General features: G+C 48.5%; 1 protein-coding gene across 8 annotated transcripts in view; it reads right to left on the reverse strand.

Moving 5' to 3' along the window:
* The window catches only part of PDZD2 (PDZ domain containing 2), a 373,328-nt gene that overhangs the window by 13,664 nt on the left and 339,406 nt on the right, over nucleotides 1–20,258 (reverse strand). For all 8 annotated transcript variants that reach the window (XM_004266046.4, XM_033421312.2, XM_033421313.2 and 5 more), the window contains 7 exons: nucleotides 18,882–18,963; nucleotides 17,395–17,429; nucleotides 16,528–16,675; nucleotides 14,467–15,272; nucleotides 8,975–9,119; nucleotides 2,607–6,600; nucleotides 1,668–1,785 (listed from right to left, as the gene is read on the reverse strand). In XM_004266046.4, the coding sequence (XP_004266094.1) occupies nucleotides 1,668–1,785; nucleotides 2,607–6,600; nucleotides 8,975–9,119; nucleotides 14,467–15,272; nucleotides 16,528–16,675; nucleotides 17,395–17,429; nucleotides 18,882–18,963 (5,328 nt within the window). The remainder of the gene's footprint in view (nucleotides 1–1,667; nucleotides 1,786–2,606; nucleotides 6,601–8,974; nucleotides 9,120–14,466; nucleotides 15,273–16,527; nucleotides 16,676–17,394; nucleotides 17,430–18,881; nucleotides 18,964–20,258) is intronic.

The following is a 20,258-nucleotide window of genomic DNA, read 5'->3' on the forward strand; positions in this document are numbered from 1 at the left end:
TGATGCTGAAACAAATACTTCTCAGATATTTAAATGCCTTATTGGAGCAAAGACAGTATTTGAAAATGAGACTCTCCTGCATTCTAGGACATATCACCAAAATTCTAATTTATTCAAATTCTTCTTCCAGTTGTGTTTGAGGATACAAGTCTGCTAGAGGCTGATTGCTAGGGCAAGTGTTGCCTCTTTGAGAAACTTAATTAGCACAGCATCAGGGAAGCTAGAAGCACCTCAAGAGCTCTCCAAGGTTTGGGCGTGTTGAAGTCAGAAGAGCAGGGCTGTTTCCTGACTCTAATCTCTCACAGCACCTCCAGAGGTCACAGGAAGTCACTGTGTGCAGGGCCATTTTCAACACCTACAGACCATACTCTTTGGAAAAATTAAGGCAGGAAAGTTCTGAAGATGGCAGAGAGAGGAGATCTCTACTCACAGCTCCTCTCTGAAATTAACTGAAGACAATAAGAAAAAGAGATAAAGCTGCATTCTGATCAAAGTAGGAATAATCTTCAACACCTGCTGGTGGTGAATATGGACCCAGGCTGAGGGGGTGAGGGAGGCCCAGAAGATGACCGCAGGGTGGCGCTCAGCGCCCTGTGCACACAAAGTCTCTGCTTTGTCTGTGGTCCCTGACAGTGTGTCTCTCCCTTGTGAGGCTGATTGAGACTTTTTGGTTTTCACCTCATGTCTAACACTGTGAAATGTCTGGAGCAAAGAGCCTGGCAAAGTGGGAACCCACTGAGCCACCTTGACTCAAAATCCCAGAGTAAGGTTTTCATGCTTTGTAACAGAAGGAGGAAGGGAGAGAATGAAATAGTCCCTCGTCCTGAAAGTAAAAAACGCAGTATGTCTCAAGGTGTTTCCTAACTTCACGGACCCAAACCAGGGGCCGAGAATCCAAAGGCAGTGGAAGCTAAAAGGAACTGGTCTCTATTCCATCCCATCTCCTCTCCATTCTGGCCCATCCCTTATTAGATGCCAATGTCACAGCCCTTCTGGATAATATTAAAATTTCTGGAACAGTGTTCTCAGGTGATATCTGTGACCCAGGTACATTACCACTCAAGAAAAACTGTTCATGTTTGCTTTTCTTCTCTGGACAGAAAATATTCATATATTAGGGTTCAAATCTCAGTGAACAGTTCTGAGAAATTAATGTGCTTCAGGGTTAGATATGGACCATGGTTTCTTTTGTTGTTGTTTACTGTCACATCCAATTTACTGAAAAATTTTACTTGTAATGACTAATCAGCTTCTTTGAAGCTCTTACACTTAGGGCTGGGGTAGGGCTACACAGCCGTTAAGTCTCATTTCCCCAGCAGGTGGCTCCCTTGACAGGTAGTTTATGTCCAGTTAGGTGGACAAAGGTACTTGGTACTTGTGCCCTTCCCCGACAGTTCCAGGATGCCTCGTCCTATTTGCAGGACTCACTGCGGGGGTGGGTAGGGAAGATGGTAACTCGCTGCTGGGGAATTAAAACACCAATCTGGCACCTAAAAATTCAAGACAATCAAGCAACAAGCAAGGGAGACAGAAGTCAGGCTGAGCTGTAGGACTCGCTACACAGCCCTCGGAGAAGGGCCCTCCCAGGCCCTCTGAGCCCGTGGCACACGCCTGAGCACCGAGGTGGCAGCGGTCCCCTCTTCCTGTGTTTTCTGTGTTTCACTCACCTCTGATTGTGCTTTCGCTTCCTGAATGAGAGCTAGGACAGTAGATTTTGACCCCGCTGATGACAGAACAGACTGCAGTCTTTGCTGATCCCCCGCTGAGACCAGGAGTTGATGCAAACTAAATAATATATATTTGAAGAACATTAAAGAAAAAAGCAGTTTCTCCATTTTGCTAGGATGCATTTAGAATGATCTTTCTACCATATTGCAGGTATTTTCTGATTTTCACACTCTCTTTTGGTCGTAACTCCCACTCCAAACTGCTTGAAGAATTCTGAATGTTGAACAGGAATTTCATTCACTGCTGATAGCAGTGGGAATTCCTATGGATTTTGGGATCCCTCCAAGATGTTAGGAGACCAATGCCAGAGTTTAACAGATAATTTCAGACATATTAAATATTCTGTAGGCTCCAGCGAAATATTTTAAAACATATTAGAAATTTCCCGTTTGACTCCAGTCACCCTCAAAGGCCCCGATTCTCCCCTGAGCGTCGGCTTTCCCTGTCCAGCCATCTCTCTCTCTCCCTCTCTCTCTCTCTCTCTCTCTGTCTCTCTCTCCACTTTTGTATAAGTGCCCTAGCCTATAGAAGCCTCTTTTTAGAGCAACATTTCGGCAAACACCTTTCCCTGCAGGCACTGTATTTTCCCAATAATGATACTAAAACCAAAATTGGAGGCTGGAATAGAAAAGGGACGTTAGTGGAATTTATTCAGTGAAATCTGAATAAAGTCTGTTGTTTAGCTAATAGTGTTGTTCCAATGTTAACTTCTTACTTTTGACAAATGGACCGTGGTTACGTACGACGTTAACATCAGAAGCAGCTGGGTAACGGGTACAGGGGAAGTCTGCACTATCTTTGCAACTTTTCTATAAATCTAAAACCAGTCCATCAAAAAAAAATTTTCATTACATAAAAGGGCAGGGGTGGATACTTACTTAACTGACCAACTTTTTCCGGAAGGCAGATCCTGGGTGGTCTCACCCACATCGCGGGCTGAACTGGGTGCCCCAGGCTCAGTGGCTTTAGGGCTGCTTCCCCCTGGACAGGCCCTGTCCGCCCCCTTCACGGGCCATGAAAGGGCAGTGGAGCCGTGGAGGCCTCCAGCAGGGGAGCCAAGTGACCTCCGGGGGACGATTTCCAGCTCGGTTTTGAAGAGCACAGCAGTCGGCCCGGCCGAGAAGTCCTCGCTGCAGAGCTTGTCGAGGTCAGGCATGCTCAGGGCTCTCAGCTCCTGGAGCTTCGAGCGGGACAAAGGTGAGGCCTGGGTGTGACGCACCGAGCATTTGTTTCTCTTGGTGGGAGAGGCTGGGGTCACCGTTGGGGTGGGGATTCCCGAAGGACCAAGTGATCGCTTCGGGTCTGAGTCAGCGCCCTTGTTAGCAGCCTCCCCCGGGCTCTGCCGGGAGGCTGTCAGAGTCATGCTGGACGGGGACTTGGTCATCGGGGGGATGAGGGTGCTGCCTTCACCTTGGCTTTCACTGCAGGAACTCAGGCTGCGTCTCAGCGACCTCGCTGCCGCGTCACTGGAGTGGCCGAGGTTCCCGGAAGCCACGCTGCCTGAAGACCGCCTCACAATCGGAGGCTTGGAGCTTACCGACAGAAACGGGGAGGCCCCGGACTTGGCTGTGGGCCGGTCAGAATTGGCCAGGTTCTCAAAAGACTTGATCCTCTGCTTCACAGAGAAAAATGAGGTAGATTCATGGGGCCAGTTCTGCTCAGAGTAGTAATATCTCCTGGTGACTCTGATTTTGTCTGTGAGTAGGCAGCTTGTTTCCTGCACTGACAGGACATCCCCTTCGTCTGTGGTTGGAAGGTTCCTCGAAGTCTCCAGCAGGGGCTTTACGCTATACACGCCCTGTCCATTAACCAGGCTGAGAACACTGCCTCTGGACGCCCTGGCCTCGAGGAGGCCCCCACCGGTGGCAGGGAGCTGGCTGTCCCGGGGCGGGCGCCCTGGGCTGTGTAGGGCATGGCCCTCCCGGCCGAAGTGGCTGGAGAACTGGGCTGGCATGGAGTAGGTCCTGGTTGCTGGCCTTGGCGTGAAGTAGGGATGCTCCCCCGGTGCCGGGCCCACTGTCGTGCCGTTCCTGGGCATCCCCAGGGAGTCTGCCCTGTGGTCTGACCTTCCCTGGCAAGGATCTGCCTTTTCAGCCGGCAGCTGCCGGGAGGGGGAGGAAGTCTGTTTCGCCCTGCTGACAGATTGCTGTGCTCCCTGCTCCACCTGGGAGGCCCGAGACGTGCGTGAGGATGGATGATTTGGGGACGAGTCCACTGACTGGTGACAGAGCCTGAATTCGCTCTTCTCCTGACAGGTGCTCTGGGCCAGGAACCCTCCCTGCCTGTCACTCTCAGCTGGCTTGTCACCATACGCATTCTTGGGCGTCCTTTCAGAAGAGACCTCAATGATTTTCAGCTCGTTGGTCCTTTCGAGGGGCTCACCAGCAATGATTTTGCTTCTTTTGTCGCCGGTCCCTCCAGCCTGGGAGGCTTCTGCTGCTGAGTCCGTTTGGCTGGACGGGGGCTGCTCGCCCTGCCCGGTAGGGGGGACCTCCCGCTTGCCGGCCGCTGTGGACGCGCCACTCCTTGGTGCCGTGGGACTCACCAGCCCAGGGGACGCAGGGGGAGCCTTGCTCTCTGGACCACACTTCGGAGATCTGGGGGCGGCCGGGCAGCCTCGGTCAGGTTCTGAGTACACAGCCGGGTGGAGCCTACTGCACGCACCCTGCTCAGGAAGGGTCTTGGGGGAGGTCAAGGGCGAAATGAACATCCTGATGCTGGTGTCGGATGCCGAGGGCTTCAGGGAGCCTGGGGTCCCCTGGGGCAGCTTGCCCTCCACACACTGGGGAGGCTGGGGGGCGGCTGCGGCGCTTCTGTCCGGTTCCTCATGGTCACCTGTATGGAACCGGTGTGATGCCACCCTAGAAAGCACTTTGTGGGAGGCCTGGGGTGAAACGAGGGCTTTCCTGTGCTCTGTGCCCCCGGCCTTCGCCGGGTGAGTGGCTGGGGCCTCGGAGCTGACTTTGCTTTTGCTTTTGATGCTCAGTCTCTTCAGCTTAGGACCGGCTTTGGGTTTCTGACAGGTACTCAGAAGGGTTTCCATGGAACTCTTCTTAGGCAGGTCTTTATTCTCCAGACTCAGCCGGGGAGGGGGGCTGTCCCGTACAGCCACCCCCTTCTTGTGGCCGGAGCTCAGCGCCTGGTCCTTGGGGTCGGGCCTTCTGGCCGGCATCGTGGGTGGTTCGGTTTCACTTCTGCTCTGCGCATGCGTCCCTTGGTTGCTTTTGTTTATCTCTTTAAACCAGGCCATGATGGGCCGCCTGCAGATGGGTTTCGGCTTTGGCAGCAAGTCGTCCGGGTCTTGAACTTCGGAGATGTGCAGCTTTGCCAGAGCCAGGTCTCTGTTCTCGGGGTCGCACGCCCCGAGGGCGCCCCGGTTTCCAGTGGCGTGAACGTTTGTTTCCTGTTCTTCAGGTGGGGTCTTGTCATCCAGCCAGTCGTGCTCCAAACCATTCACCATGTTAGGAGAGCTGAGGGGGCCTGGGGGCCCGGGGACAGACCTGGGGCCGGGCGGAGGCTGGGCGGCTTCCCCGGGGTCCTCGGCAGCCCGTGCAGCCTCGGGCGTTTCCGGCTCCCGAGACCTGGCGTCCGAGGGCAGAGGCAGCCGTGGAGGGCCCGGGGCTGCTGGGCCCAAGGCTCCCGGCGCGGAGGCGGCGGCGTCCCCGGCGTCCCCCGCCGCCGGGCTTAGGGCTCCGTGCTTCGGTGGCAGGGCTTTGGCGAAGGCAGGGCAGGCGGCCCCCTGGGCAAGGGCAGGAGCGCTGGCTGCGGGTGGATCGGGGGGGCCATTCGTGGCACAGATTTCAACCTGCTCTTCCTCAGACTCCGTCGTGTCTCCCTTGTGAGAAGCCCCATGAGGACGAGGACAAAGACGAGGACGGGACCAGCTGTCCCTGGCGGGAGCTCGTGGGGCTTCAGTGAGCGACTCGGGGTCCGAAGACGAGTCCTCAGCATCTCCGTACATGGACGAGAGGGACGGCTCCGTGCTGTCGCCCAGGCCCGACAGCGACGTACTGTCTTCGTGGAGGCTGCTGAGGTTTCTAGAGTAGCTGCTCAGAAAGCTTTTGTTCACAGTAAAATGTCTGTCGGGATTGATGGAATCCAGAACCGAAGGCTGGTGGGCCCACTGGGGGCAAGGGGCTGGACCGGCAGCCACGGGCCTCCTCGGGCCGGGGGCCTGGCTCCCCGAGTCCGGGTCCGACTCGGCCCGCTGCGGCCCCGGGGCAGCGCACTCCCGGCTCAGCCGGGCCCCTTTCCCGGGAGGCGGAGGCCTTGCTCCAGAAGCATCGAGCTCCTCCAGGAGCCTGTCGATGTCAGTCACGGGGCTGCTCCCGCTGCCCCTGGGGCAGCCGGGCCCCGAGGCACCGCCACACCCCTCCGGGGCCTTGTCACTCGGTGACGGCAGGGAGGGGCTGGCCCGCGGCGCCCTTGCAGACCCAGAGTCTGTTCCTTGGGGCAGAGCCGACCCCCGGCAGTTTCCAGGCACGAGGGTTCCCGTGGTTTGCAGAGCATCGCTGTGGTGACCCGGAACCCCCTGTCTCTTCTCCAGGGTCGTGAGGTCTCGTGACAGCACGGCAGTGGCCGGAGATGCCCCCTCGGCCGCGGGCCCCGCTCCACTGTGGGCAGCGGCCTTCCGGGTGGCACGGGGCGAGCTGGCTTCTGGGGCCGCTCCGGTCTCGCTGAGGTCAGGATGAGCTGTGGCCATCGTCCCCTGGGATGCACTGTCCTCAGACTCAGGCACCCTGGGTGACTCTGTCTCTCCGGGGTCTTCGGGTTGCCTCGCTGGCCCTGCATGCGCTGAGGTCTTGCTGTGGTCAGGGTGCACCACCCCCTTCTCCCCTGGGGAAGGGAGGGGGCCTGGGGAGCCGTGGGGTCCTGTGTGGAGAATGTAAACAGAAGGTGGGTGGCACAGGACATACAGGGGGGAGGTAAGAAAATAGAAAACCTCTCAATTAAAAAAGTGGAAAACTGTAAACAGCCTCAATTTTGGGGTCTCTTTTAGAAGGACATCCCACAGCCTAAATGTAGGCTTGTTTTTGTCTCTAAAATTACAGAGTGCTCACATCTAACAAATACCACCACGCTTTAGAAGCTCTAAAATAACTCAGACTGGATGGCAGAAGGAACCTCTGCTTCTGCCCTCTTTGGTTGTTTATAAGAATGGGGGACACCAGAAATCCTTCCCTTGGGTTTCTGTGCACCATCTGCCCTCTGATGGCAAACCCCACAGGAGTCAGGCTGTTGTTCTATTTGATTCTGCAAACCTCTCAGTCCCTGGCTGATCACGTCGGGGTTTAGCCCCATGCCGTGGGTTGTGAGCCAGAGTAAAGTAAAACAGTCCAAGCAGGGTACTTGAGGGCCGTACTGCGTCGTGCAGGAGAGGAGGCTAATTGGGGAAAACACATGGAATGCTCCAGACAGATGGAAGCCTGTCCTGAGCTCCAGTGTGTCCTGACCAGGTTCAGGGGTGTGGGTGACCTAGGAGGTAAGATTATCCCGGGAAGCTGTGACAGGAGGGTCTGGACCTGAGTGGGGTTCTGGAGGGATAGTCTGATCAGAGACCGAAGGGAAGGAAGGTGAGGAAGGAAAGGGAGTCAAAGCAGAGAAGCAAGAAAAAGCATGGAATCTCCAAGGCGCAGGGAAAGATGACACCTGCCTAGAGACAGTGGGAAGTAAAGTCATTCCATGAGGTGGGTTCTGGACAGCCACTCTGTCCTGGAGGCTCCTCCGCAAAAGGCCTGCAGGTGCGTGAGCTAAGCTGTCCACCTCTGGCACATGGCATCTTACAATAGATGGGGAAACTGGCATGATAAAGAACATTAGATTTGCATTTTCTTACGAACTCTGGGTCTGAGCTTGGAGTGAAAACCTCAGTCACAATGAAAGCCCTTGCTTTGAAAAGTGTATCTCCCCCAAATGTTATATTCACTCCACATCTCCCATGCAAATCATCTTAATTGCATATGCCTACACCCTCCGAAGGGGGCGGTCAATAATTAAGAACTAATTATTGGGACTTAGCGCTGTGCTAAGAGTTTTTCATGCACTTAATTTTCCTCCCAGCACTGTGGCCATCTGCACTGGAATGGTGGGGAACTGAGGCACAGAGTTGTTAAGCAATGTATCTGGGGTCACAGAGTTCATGGCCAGGGGTCACCCCAGGAGGCTGGCCAGTTACCTAAACCCTGACCTCTGTGGAGAGCACCTGGCAGCAACAAGGCTGGCTCATCAAGACACGCACGGAGACCAGACACAACTTCCCCAGGTCCCTGAGGATGGCCAGGGGCACCACAAGATGCACATCCACGGCCTCCTGTCCTTCTCTGCTCAACCTTTTTGAACTCCCTTCAGCATGACTTTCCTGCTTCTGCTGGTGCCAACCTCGGGGAAAAGTAGCGATGAGACAAAAGGAGGGAATGTAAGGCTGTTTTTCAGGTGATTCACTCGCTGAACAAACCCTAAAATGTTGTTAGCAATTTGGCTTTTGTGCAAAGTGTGTAACCTAAGAGGGTTTTATTGAAGGAGATTAAATTACATGGTGGCAGTCCATGACATCATGTTTCAAAATACTCCTTCACTTGGAAACCCCCCAAATACTCAATAATGGGAAGCACATTGGCTCAGTTATGGCACGTCAGGGGTCGAAGGCCCAGCAACCTTTATAACTGATGTCGTCGGTGTAGAAGGACAGGGAGGGCTTGGTGCAGCTCCCTAACTAGAGTAGGTTACAGGTGTGCCGATAACCTGAGTCACTGGTGCCGAGGACAGCCTGCCAGGGCCAGAGCCCGTCACGCAGGCCTGGGAGCATCTTGCTGACCTCGGAGGGCTCCTCAGCTATTATTTTCTGTGGATACATGAGGTAAAAAAATATTAATTTTTTACTTGTCCTCTGTGGAGGTTTTTCCTGCCACTTCTCAGTACAACTGATTTCACGTAAGCAGGGTGTTGAGTTTCTGAAGGGCAGAATATGTTTCTGTTTCATCTCGTGCCTCATTCACTAAGGTACATGTCAGAAAATGGGTAAAGGCTGTGGACTGGCTGAAGACAGACACACTCGACATGGAATGAAAACTATGAATTCAGGCACAATGATCTAGTCAAGGTGTTAAATGCAGGCAGCTTTAACTATCATTAACCTGTGTAAGATTTCTCTGCCCCTCAAAATTCTCCGCATATATCGATAACATTTTTATTAAGGTAACTTCTGCCCTCCCATCCTGAAGCTTAACAAGTGATAAAGTAATCTTACCTGTCCCGGGTTCTTGCCCCTGCTCGGGTGCAGCTTCAGGCGGCTTCTCTGTGGGGTGGCCAGCATCTGGGTGGGGCGGGGTACCAGCTGGCCCCCAGTCGGTGGGGACTCGCCCATCCCCAACGGTCAGCTTGTCCAGAGAGTCCTGGCACGAGGACAACTACAAGTCACTGTCAGTGGCTTTCAGGGTTTCTGTGTCCTAAGGCATCACACACAGAGAACTGGTTTGGGAAAGTTCAAAGAGCCCTGGACCAGGAGCCACAAGATTCAGATTCTGGGTTTAAGGTCCAATAGAAATTTATGGTCTTGTCGCTCTTCCTAAACCTCAGTTTTTTCAACTTTAAGATGTGGGTGATTAGGAAAATGCAAATCAAAACCACAATGAGATATTACCTCACACCCATTAGGATGGCTACAATCAAGAATACAGAAATAGGGCTTCCCTGGTGGCGCAGTGGTTGAGAGTCCGCCTGCCGATGCAGGGGACATGGGTTCGTGCCCCGGTCCAGGAAGATCCCACATGCCGCGGAGCGGCTGGGCCCGTGAGCCATGGCCGCTGAGCCTGCACGTCCGGAGCCTGTGCTCCGCAGCGGGAGAGGCCCGCGCACCACAAAAAAAAAAAGAATACAGAAATAACAAGTGTTGGTGAGAATGTGAAGAAATTAGAACCTCGTGCACTGTTGGTAGGAATGTAAAATGGTGTAGCCGTTTCCATACTATGGAAAACAGTATGGAGATTCCTCAAAAAACTAAAAACGGAACTACCACATGATCCAGTAATCCCACTCCTGGGTGTATACCCAAAAGAATTGAAAGCAGGGTCTCAAAGAGATGTGTGTACACCTGTGTTCATAGCAGTGTTACTCACAATAGCTAAAATGTGGAAGCAACCCAAGTGTCCATCGATAGATGAATGGATATGCAAAATGTGTTATATACATACAATGGAATATTATCCAGCCTTATAAAGGAAGGAAATTCTGACACATGCTATTACGTGGATAAGCTTTGAGGACCTTATGTTAAGCAACATAGACCAGTCATAAAAAAAAACACAAATGTATGATTCCACTTATATGAGGTACACAGAGTAGTCAAAATCATAGAGACAGAAAATAGAATGGTGATTTCCAGGGGCTGGTGGGAGGGAGAAACGGGGAGTTGTTGTTTAATGGGTACAGAGTCTCCATTTTGCAAGATAAAAAGAGTTCTGGAGATGGATGGTGGTGATGGTTACACAACCTTATAAATATACTAGTATCATGGAACTGTACACTTTAATGGTTAAGATGGTAAATTTTAGGGCTTCCCTGGTGGCGCAGTGGTTGAGAGTCTGCCTGCCGATGCAGGGGACACGGGTTTGTGCCCCGGTCCGGGAAGACCCCACATGCCGCGGGGCGGCTGGGCCCGTGAGCCATGGCCACGGAGCCTGCGCGTCCGGAGCCTGTGCTCCACAACGGGAGAGGCCACAACAGTGAGAGGCCCGTGTACCGCAAAAAAAAAAAAAAAAAAAAGATGGTAAATTTTATACTATGTGTATTTTACCACAATAAAAAAAATTAGAAAAAAGATGGGGATGATAAGACTTGCCCCAACTCATAGAGTTTTAAATAAAGGATAATTAAATGAGATAACAGCTACAACACTCACCATACAAAAACCTCTATAGACCCACAGACATGGAAAACAAACTTATGGTTACCAAAGGGGAAAGTGGGGAGGGGAGGGATAAATTAGGAGTTTGGGATTAACATATACACACTATTATATATAAAATAGATAACCAACAAGGACCTACTGTATAGCACAGGGAACTATACTCAATATTTTGTAATAACCTATAAGGGAAAAGAATCTGAAAAAAAATAGGTATATATGGATGTATAACTGAATCACTTTACTGTACACCTGAAACTAACCCAACGTTGTAAATCAACTATACTTCAATAAAAATAAATTAATTAAAAAATAAGAAAATGAAGAAAAAAACCCACGAAAGGCTGTATAGAGGTAAGGCATTGTTGTTATAATATTGCATCAAGATATGCAAGACCAGGGACTTGCAGTCCGGTGGTAAACAATCCATGTTCCAATGCAGGGGATGCGGGTTCAATCCCTAGTCGGGGAACTAAGATCCCACATGCCCCGGGGCAACTAAGCCTGGGCGCCACTACTACTGAGCCCACGCGCGCTTCAACTAGAGAGCCTGCCTGCCGCAAACTATAGAGCCCACGTGCTCTGGAGCCCACGCGCCACAACTTGAGAGAAGCCCACATGCCACAACGAAGAGCCCACATGCCACAACAGAAGATCCTGCGTGTCGCAACTAAGACCAGACACAGCCAAAAAAAAAACCCCAAACCACACAGGATGCCCAGTTAAATCTGAATAATAATAATAATAAAAAAAAGATATCCAAGACCAGAATCAGCTCCTCATTTTGGGAGTTAGGGAGGGACTAAGCTGAATAAATAAAATTAACATTTCAAAATTGCACTTTAGCCAAGTGTCAGTTACTTCATCTTCCTTTCTTCTATCTAATACCTACTGTAAAAAAAAAAGTTTCTAAACAGACTTGCTAAATAGTTAAATCAGATTTATTTGAAATTTACCCTCTGAGTGAAGGAGTCATAAAGTGGCCCAAAGGTGGCAGCAGAGGAAAGGGGTGAAACAGATGGAGTATCTTTTAGCTACTTTTGTAAAAAAAAAAAAAAAAAATCATTTAGTAAAATATCAATTATCTGCTGAGGGAAATCTATACAGCGTTTAACTCAGTGAATTTTCTGTTTACTAATAAGGCATAAATGTAATATAAAACCAGTAGAAGAGCCTGGAACTCAACAGAGGTAGTGACTGTACAGCACTGAATGCAGCAGGTGCCACTGAACTGGACATTTTATTTTTTTATTTTTTAATAAATTTATTTATTTATTATTTTTGGCTGTGTTGGGTCTTTGTTGCTGCGTGCAGGCTTTTTCTAGTCGCGGCGAGCGGGGGCTACTCTTCGTTACGGTGCGCGAGCTTCTCATTGCGGTGGCTTCTCTTGTTGCCGAGCACAGGCTCTAGAGCACGTGGGCTTCAGTTGATGCGGCGCGTGGGCTCAGTAGTTGTGGCTCGCGGGCTCTAGAGCGCAGGCTCAGTAGTTGTGGTGCACGAGCTTAGTTGCTCCGCAGCATGTGGGATCTTCCGGAAGCAGGGATTGAACCCGTGTCCCCTGCATTGGCAGGCGGATTCTTAACCACTGTGCCACCAGGGAAGCCCTGAACTGGACACTTTAAAATGTTTAATTTTATGTTATGTGAATTTCATCTCAATTTTAAAAAGTATTCAACAAAAACAGTGGAAGACAATCTATTTGCCAAAAGAGACAGTTTTGGTTTTTTTTAAGCTTCTAATATTTGAGGGTAAATACCTTATGGCAATGTAGTCTATTTTCTTTTGCATATATAAATAAAATAAAATTTGGGAACTAAAAATTTTGTGAGAAAAATTGAACTTCTTTTGTACAAAAGTTTTAAATGCTGCTCAAAGGTCTTACTGGGACTAATTCACAAGTACAAGAGCTCTTATTTTAATAGAAATAAATTATTATGAATAAAACCCCTGATTTGGCTTCATATAGTTATTCAAAACTTGTGATACTTTTAAAAAGAAGGGGTTTACCCATTAGCTGAACATTACATTTTCAACACATGTGCTGGGACTTCCCTGGTGGTGCAGTGGTTAAGACTCCGTGATCCCAGTGCAGGGGGACCGGGTTTGATCCCTCGGGTCAGGGAGCTAGATCCCATAATGCATGCCACAACTAAGAGTTCACAAGCCACAACTAAAGAGCCCGACTGCCACAACTAAGGAGGCTACCTGCCGCAACTAAGACCCGGCACAACCAAATGAATGAATGAATGAATAAATAAATATTTTAAAAAATGACTGAACCTATGACCAAAAAGCTTTGTTAAAAAAATAATAATAATAAAAAAATAAAACATGTGCTAGTTAGAGGTAATAATTTTTTAGGAGGAGGAAAAGATGTGAGTTTCTACTTTTTCTACAAGGTAAAAAAAACAGCAACAAAACCCCTTCTGCCTAGAATAGCTTTTATGACTTTATATTTTCTGGCTCTCTTGTATGTTTATACAAACCACTTGAACACACATCTTTATAAATATAGGAATAAAAACTGCACTTCAGAGATACTGTGTTTCTTACAAATTAAAGGTTTGTGACAACCCTGCGTCGAGCAAGTATGTTGGTGCCATTTTTCCAATAGCATTTGCTCATTTCTGTCATATTTGTCTCTGTCACATTTTGGTAATTCTTACAATATTTCGATTTTTTTCATTATTATTATATTTGTTATGGTGATCTGTCATCAGTGATCTTTGATGAAACTATTGCAAAAAGATTATGACTCACCAAAGGCTCAGATGGTTAGCATTTTTTAGCAATAAAGTATTTTAAAGTTATTACATGTACATTATTTTTAAAGACATAATGCTATTGTACAATTAACAGACTACAGTATACTGTAAACATAACCTTCATATGCACTGGGAAGCCAAAAAATTCATGTGACTTACTTTATTGCCATATTCACTTTATTGCAGTGGTCTGGAACTGAACCTGCATTATCTCCGAGGCATACCTGTATAGCCTTATAAGTCGTCTCAGATTCTTTGCTCAGAATGAAATTATTTATGTTGAGGAGACTGTAAACAATGTTTGTTTCTCTTACTCTCTCCTTGCTAAAGTGGAGGTATGTTAACATTTTTTTAAAAAGGTACAATTTAATAATTCTGGGCCAGTCTAACATACTGGTAACCAAGTAGAAACATAAATAATATTAACGTGCATTTAATGTGGTACATTATATGTTTCTAAGTGAACGCATGCCCCTTATTTCATGTGATACTCACAACAAGGGTATGAGTAGCTATAACTATACATCATCACTGTAGAAAGTCTGAAAAAATAAGGATCAATCAGAACGTTGACAGCCAGACGTAATCACCATTAACCTATATTTGATGGTCACCCCGACTCTGTGAGATGATCAGGGCAGACAGCACCATCCCTATTTTACAGTCCAGACAACTGTGGTTCAGGAAGATGCAATAACTTGCCCAAATGACTACCAATTAGTCAGTGGAGAAGCCGGTACCAGACCCAGGGGTTTCCTCCACTGGCCTCCACTGATGATGGGTTTCCTCCATCATCAGCCGCAGGCCCTGTGTACAGGTAAGAGAGCGATTGTATCTTTTGGCCGAATGATCTCACGACTCAGTACCTAGGCACCTCCCCGCACCAACCTGGCGACGTAGTATTACCAGGCTCCCAAGCAGTTTGAGTATTGAAATGAATGGCTCTATTGAAAGATAATTCTCCAATCATTATCCTTCCTTTCAGACAGATTAACGTATGCTTTACAGCATGCTCCACACTCATTCATACAATACTCACTAGATCCCAAGTAACGAAGAGAAATCAGTTACCTTCTCCACAGTTCCTCCTGGCTGATAACCGGTCACAGCCACTTTGACGGAAGTGGCCTGGACGTTCAAGTCCGGACCACACGGGTCACTGGCTCCATCGGTCAGGCCGGCCGTTCCTGAGCTCCTGGGCCTGGCCTCAGCCTCGGGCCTCTTGTGGTGTGGGCTGACCCTGGCCACTGGTTTGTGCCTGGACCCCAGGTTGTCATTCTTCTGCTGGAGGGAACCGGGGCTGTCCGTGCTCGCCAGACTCTGGCTGCCCGATCCGGCTTTGCACTCCAACTTGGGTGAACTCCTCGATCCTGAAAGCTCCTTCCTCCCCAGGCAGCCAGGGCTCCCCTCGGGGGCCTCTGAAGGGACCAGCGGGTTGGCCGCATGTACAAGGGTGTCCCCCACGCCTCCTGGGACACTCTCCTGTAAGTCCAGCGAGCTGCCAAGGAGGGGCACCGAGGAGGCCTTGCTGACCAGGGTTTTCTGGGGATGTGCCTCTTGGTTGATACCCGTGACCTTGGAAGAGGCCGCTGAGACGCATGTAGAGCCGTTGTCTGTCAGAGGCCTGCTGGGACCTGAGAGGGTCCCCGGGAGGGAAATGCAGTCCCCTTCGCCATCAAACTCTTCTTCATCACTGGCGTCGTCATCGTAGCAGCCCACCCTCCTCTGGCGGAGGAGAGGGTTTCGGAGGACCTGTGGGCTCCCGGGAAGACTGGCTTGCCTGACAATTGTCACCTGCTTGTGGAAGAGCCCGGAGGCCCGCTGACTTCCTAGAGACACAAGGCTGTTGGCCCTGGGTTTTCCTGGTTCCTTGTGAGCTGGCGGGGTTGGGGAAAGAAAAGTTGAATGAAACATCTTCCCATCTGGCGTGGTCTTTTAATCTGACCCCCCTCGTTACACACGAGCATTTCCACGTTCACAAATGCCAGATACACACCTTCTGGCTACTGGACACCAGGCTGAAATGATACGGTTTCTCGGGATCTCCACAGAGCAGAGAGCTGGCTTCCCTCTCTCCTTTTCCTACTGGTCTCCCTTTTTGTTTTTCTACTTTTTAAAAATATCTTAACCTCTGGTTTGTTTCACTTAAACATGTGTGCTGCCTAGAGACAGAAATGTATTAACTTGTCAACATCCGTGATGTCTACCACATTACTGACTTCGACCTAAATGCTGCCGCCGAATAGTCCTCTGTGGGAGGATGCCCAGGGACCCACGGGTCCTGCACACCTGGGCCTTCTTATCACCTGAGGTCCTTCCTTCATCTGCAAAAGTTGGAGGTGGGGCTTGATTAACGGGCACAGTGAAGCCTGAGATTACACATGATTTATAAACTCCAACCTGGGAAGGGAAGGAGAGCGTGGGCTGCTCTGCAAACTCTCCGCTTCTCGTTAAATGTAGTGAAAGATTACACGTGCTTCCACCTTGCAACTTTTCTATCAGAGACCAGAGGAGGCACATCAAGTGCTCCAAATGAGCTAGACGGGTTCTCATCTGCCTCGCCCGACACCAGGGATTTTCTTATGCAAACAGGAGAAATGAGCAAAAGGAAACCACACCGGCAGGAATGAGAAGTCAGTATGGTTCACATCAGATCATTATTTCAGATTATACCGAGAAAATAATCAATGAGGTCTTTTTCTAAAAATCCCTATTTGATAACGTCTAAGTTCTGAATCTTTCACTCACTGCCCTCTTTGAAAGAATTAAGTTAGGGCCTAGCGAGGGAAGGAGTTTGGCTAGGATTGCCCTAAAACGTAAGGCCATCAGGTTGCCAGCCACGATTTGGTGCCATAAATTCCAAGACTGCACTGTGTAAATACCACCCAAAGGGGGCGGTTCAGCATCCTTCAACACTGGGGGTACAGAACGTCAGCCCAGCCCATTTACCACAGAAGTGGGGGGCCAGCCACTAAGAGTGGGCTGCATTTCCCAAGAGCAAACTCTGAATTTAGCCAGGGTAGAAAGGTGGCTTCTACTCAACCAGAGGTGTGATTTCCAGTTCTCTTTGCGTATCCCAGCACCGTGACATATTAACCAACACATCGTGGAATCGGAAAAGTCATGGCTTACGGGAGGCGCCAGGCAGCTCCGCGGAGCTCCCGCAGCCACTTCCAGGGGGGTCCTCATCCTCGGAGCCGGCCACCACGAAGTCAGACAGCGGGCCTGGGACATCGTGAGCAAAGTACTGGGAGAGTTCAGATTCAGAGATCAGGGAGTCCTGTTGAAGAAGGCAGTGCGGGATGAGGAATTTGCACCAGAGGCAGATTATTTTAAACAGTAGTTGCATCCTATCTTCCCGAAAACACTTTGTTCTCATCTGTGGTCACTCAAAACAGCTCTGATGGTAAACACCTACTTCCATTTACTTTAGGATGGCGAAATTAAACAATGCATTAAAAGGCAATGGCGCCAGACAATGTTTTTAAGCAATATTTTTTTGGCTGTGATCAGAAAAGCCACAGTAGCAAAACATCAACCATCCCAGGAGAAACACTGGAGGAAGAGGTAGGAAGTAGAATGGAATTCCAAGGCACGGGCTCGGCCTATTGATGAAACAACAAAATAGGAGAGTTTGACTCCTGTTCTCTGATCCACTGGCATTTGGGAACGTCCACCTGAGAAAGATTCCACACTCTCCTTAAAGTTGCAGGTACCCTCCCGCAAACTGACCAGGGTCCCCCTTTATTATGAAGCAGCTATTTTTCAAAGTGTAGCTTAGTTCTTTTATTTTGTTGTTCTGTTCTTTTCCTGGATGAATATTTAATAAACACACATTTGTATATTTGTTCTCTAATGAACATTGTTGCCATTTCCTGTGTAAAGTGGCCAAAATGACTCATGGACAGAAATATGGGCTGGGATCTGTAGTTTGACTTATGGGCTTCAGGAACTGGTTTGTGGGCCAGCTGAGCGAGGCAGCAGTGTGTCTTGACTCACCTTTTTTGCAAGAGAAGGACTCTTCAAGGGGGTACCTGTTGGGGGAGAAATTCACCATATTGTCACTGAAGCTCAAATCCTTACAGACAGGCTCACCTCCTTAACTGCAGAAGAAGGAGCCAATCATATTAAACAAAACCTCCTTCGCTGCGTGGATATGGACGTGCGTGCGTATGGACGTGCGTGCGGTCTACCTAGGTACCTGATCCCCATCCTGTCCCACCTCCCAAGATTCTGCTCATGCTTCAAACCCTCAGACGTGGCTACCTCCATGATGATCCTAGTTGGAAGAAACTTCTTCTGAATTTCAAAAATGTTTTATACTACCCATATACCAATTTCCATATGCACAATATAATTTAATTACAAGTGGATGCATCTCATCTCCTTCCTCGACTATTTACCTATCGGTGATCTGGCCCTGCAGGGCTTAGCACTAGGATCTAGGAAGTGTTCAGTGATATTTGATAAATGGATTGAAGGATGAATGAACCAAGGAAGACCAGCCCAAAAAACTCATGGAAGAATGAGGGAGAGGGCTGAATATCTATTTTAGTTTTTAGTTGAAGGACAAAAAGACTCAGCATTGAGGCTTTAAGTTATATTCCATGAGCAAAAAGATCTTGGGCTTGAGGATCATGGCTTAATAAAATCTTTTATAACTGACTGAATGGATATGTTGGGATCATGAGAGGACAGCCTTCAGGCAGGTCAGGAGAATGAGTTAGCTGAAGAAAGAGCCCATTATGGCTATGCCTACTTTCAACATATTAATTATGGATGTAAATAATTAGGGTATTCCACGGTTGCCAAAAAATTGTATGCCTTCCTTTGCCTCTGACAACAAGTAACTCATGCCTCAGTCTCCTCCCGACATCAATCTTAATTTCTTGAGTTCAGACATGTCTGCAGAGCCCCTTTAGAGATCCACTCTACAGGAAACATTACTTTTCAAACTTGATGCAAAGTTTTGTATTTTAAATTCATATAAAATTCTTACTACCTCAATCCTTTCTCTGGTTGAACTTTCCACCTAAGAAGGGGGAAATCATGATTTTTTGCAGCCTCTGTTACCCTTGAGTTGAAACTTTTAATTCATGTAAAGAAATCCCAGGTTTTTGGATGGATTGTACCCTCCCTGCGTCTACCAAAACAGCTGGTATTTTGGTAGCACTTCATTTCCACCCAGAACATTTCAAATGAATTGCACATAAACACCTGAAATGCTGCTCACTCGTTTCTGCAAATTATCTTAAAGCAGTGTAAGAAGCATGCATGGGTGGAACTTTAATACAGCACATTAAATAACTGCAGAAATCAAAAGCAGCAGCGGCAGCAAAGAGAAAGCCTGGAATCTCTTTGACAGCTACTTCTGCCAAATGTGATAATTACCAAGACTCCAATAATACTGGGCAGGGGAGTGCCCCTGGGGGGAACTCAACGAGAAACTCTTCTGAATGTTGAATGAAGATGTGCAATTACAGTACCTAAGCCAGGAGAGGAATTGGCCTCTTTGCTCTCCTGATAAGTGCTGCGTGCTATCACTTCATCCATTTCCTGCTCGGAAACCTGGTTGTCAGCAGAAAGCACAAATTAGACGATTTTATTTATTTATTTTTCCCCAATACAAGTAGCTAGGACCAGAGTCAGAGGCTGGAGTGCAGATAAAGAGGAAAACTGCAGGGCCAAAGACTATGACCACCCCCTGAAGCAATAAATCAGGGCATGTAAGGTAGTGTGGCTGGGTTAATGATTGCTTCAAACAATGTATTCAAAACAAGAACTTCAAAGGGTTCCCAAGTTCAGGAAGCAAAGCATTCAGCTCTAGTTACCAACAACATGGCCGATACGTGCCTCTCTCTAGAACACTCACTTCTAATTCTTTTTGCCTAAACTTTATTTAAACAATTTCAAACTTAGGTGAAACTTTCAAGAGGAGCACAAGAATAGTATACTCTTCACCTAGACTCACTATTTTGTAACATTCTGCCACATTTATACTCACGCTCCATCGTTACACACACACACACACACACACACACCCCTATAACTTTTTACTAAACCATTTGGGAGTTAGTTACGGACATCGTGACCCTTCACCTGTAAATAATTTAGCAAGTATCTCCTAAAAATAAGGACCTTCTCTTAAATACCCCTGGTACTATTATGCTCAGGAAATTTAATGTTGATACAAATGACCGTCTAATATACCTTTCACATTCCTAATACTATCCTTCAGAAATGCTCAGAGACACTCAGAGTGTGTCTTTAGGCTGGAAATAATTCACCGAAAGTTTGACGCCAGGCTGGGAGGAGATAAGGATTTTCCTTGAGAAGGCAAATCAGCGCTCCGCTTCTTTGATCAATGTCTCGCGAGGGGAAAAACGTCAACTGAGTTAAACTGTGTGCACAGTGATGTGACCGATTTACATTCTGGTGCAAGCTCCTTATCTGTGGTGGACCTTTAGTGGCCTGTCACCCATCAACTTCCTTGCCTAGCAATGCTTTAGAGAAAAAAATGTTTTGGGTGGTGGTGGGAGGGCGCAGTGGGGCTAGGGTGGCGGTCAGGCAACCCAGGGTCCTGGTCTCACGTCTTTTTAGCAACCTTTAACCCCAAACAGTTCTGAGCCTTTGTCTTTCCTGGTGTTGACAATGTGAAAGAAACCAGGTCAATTCAAACCCTCAGTTAGCAGTTGTCTGATAGCTTCTTCCTGCTTAGATTTACATTATGCATTTGGGGGCAGAAAAACTACCAAACTACAAAAACTTTTCCCTTCTCAGTGCATCGCAGAGGCACTCAGGGTCAGTGTGCTTCATGACTGGGGCTAACTTTGACCGCTTGTTTAGGGTGAGTTCACCAGATC

The sequence above is a fragment of the Orcinus orca genome, chromosome 3 (genome assembly GCF_937001465.1).
Source record: "Orcinus orca chromosome 3, mOrcOrc1.1, whole genome shotgun sequence".
Taxonomy (NCBI): domain Eukaryota; kingdom Metazoa; phylum Chordata; class Mammalia; order Artiodactyla; family Delphinidae; genus Orcinus; species Orcinus orca.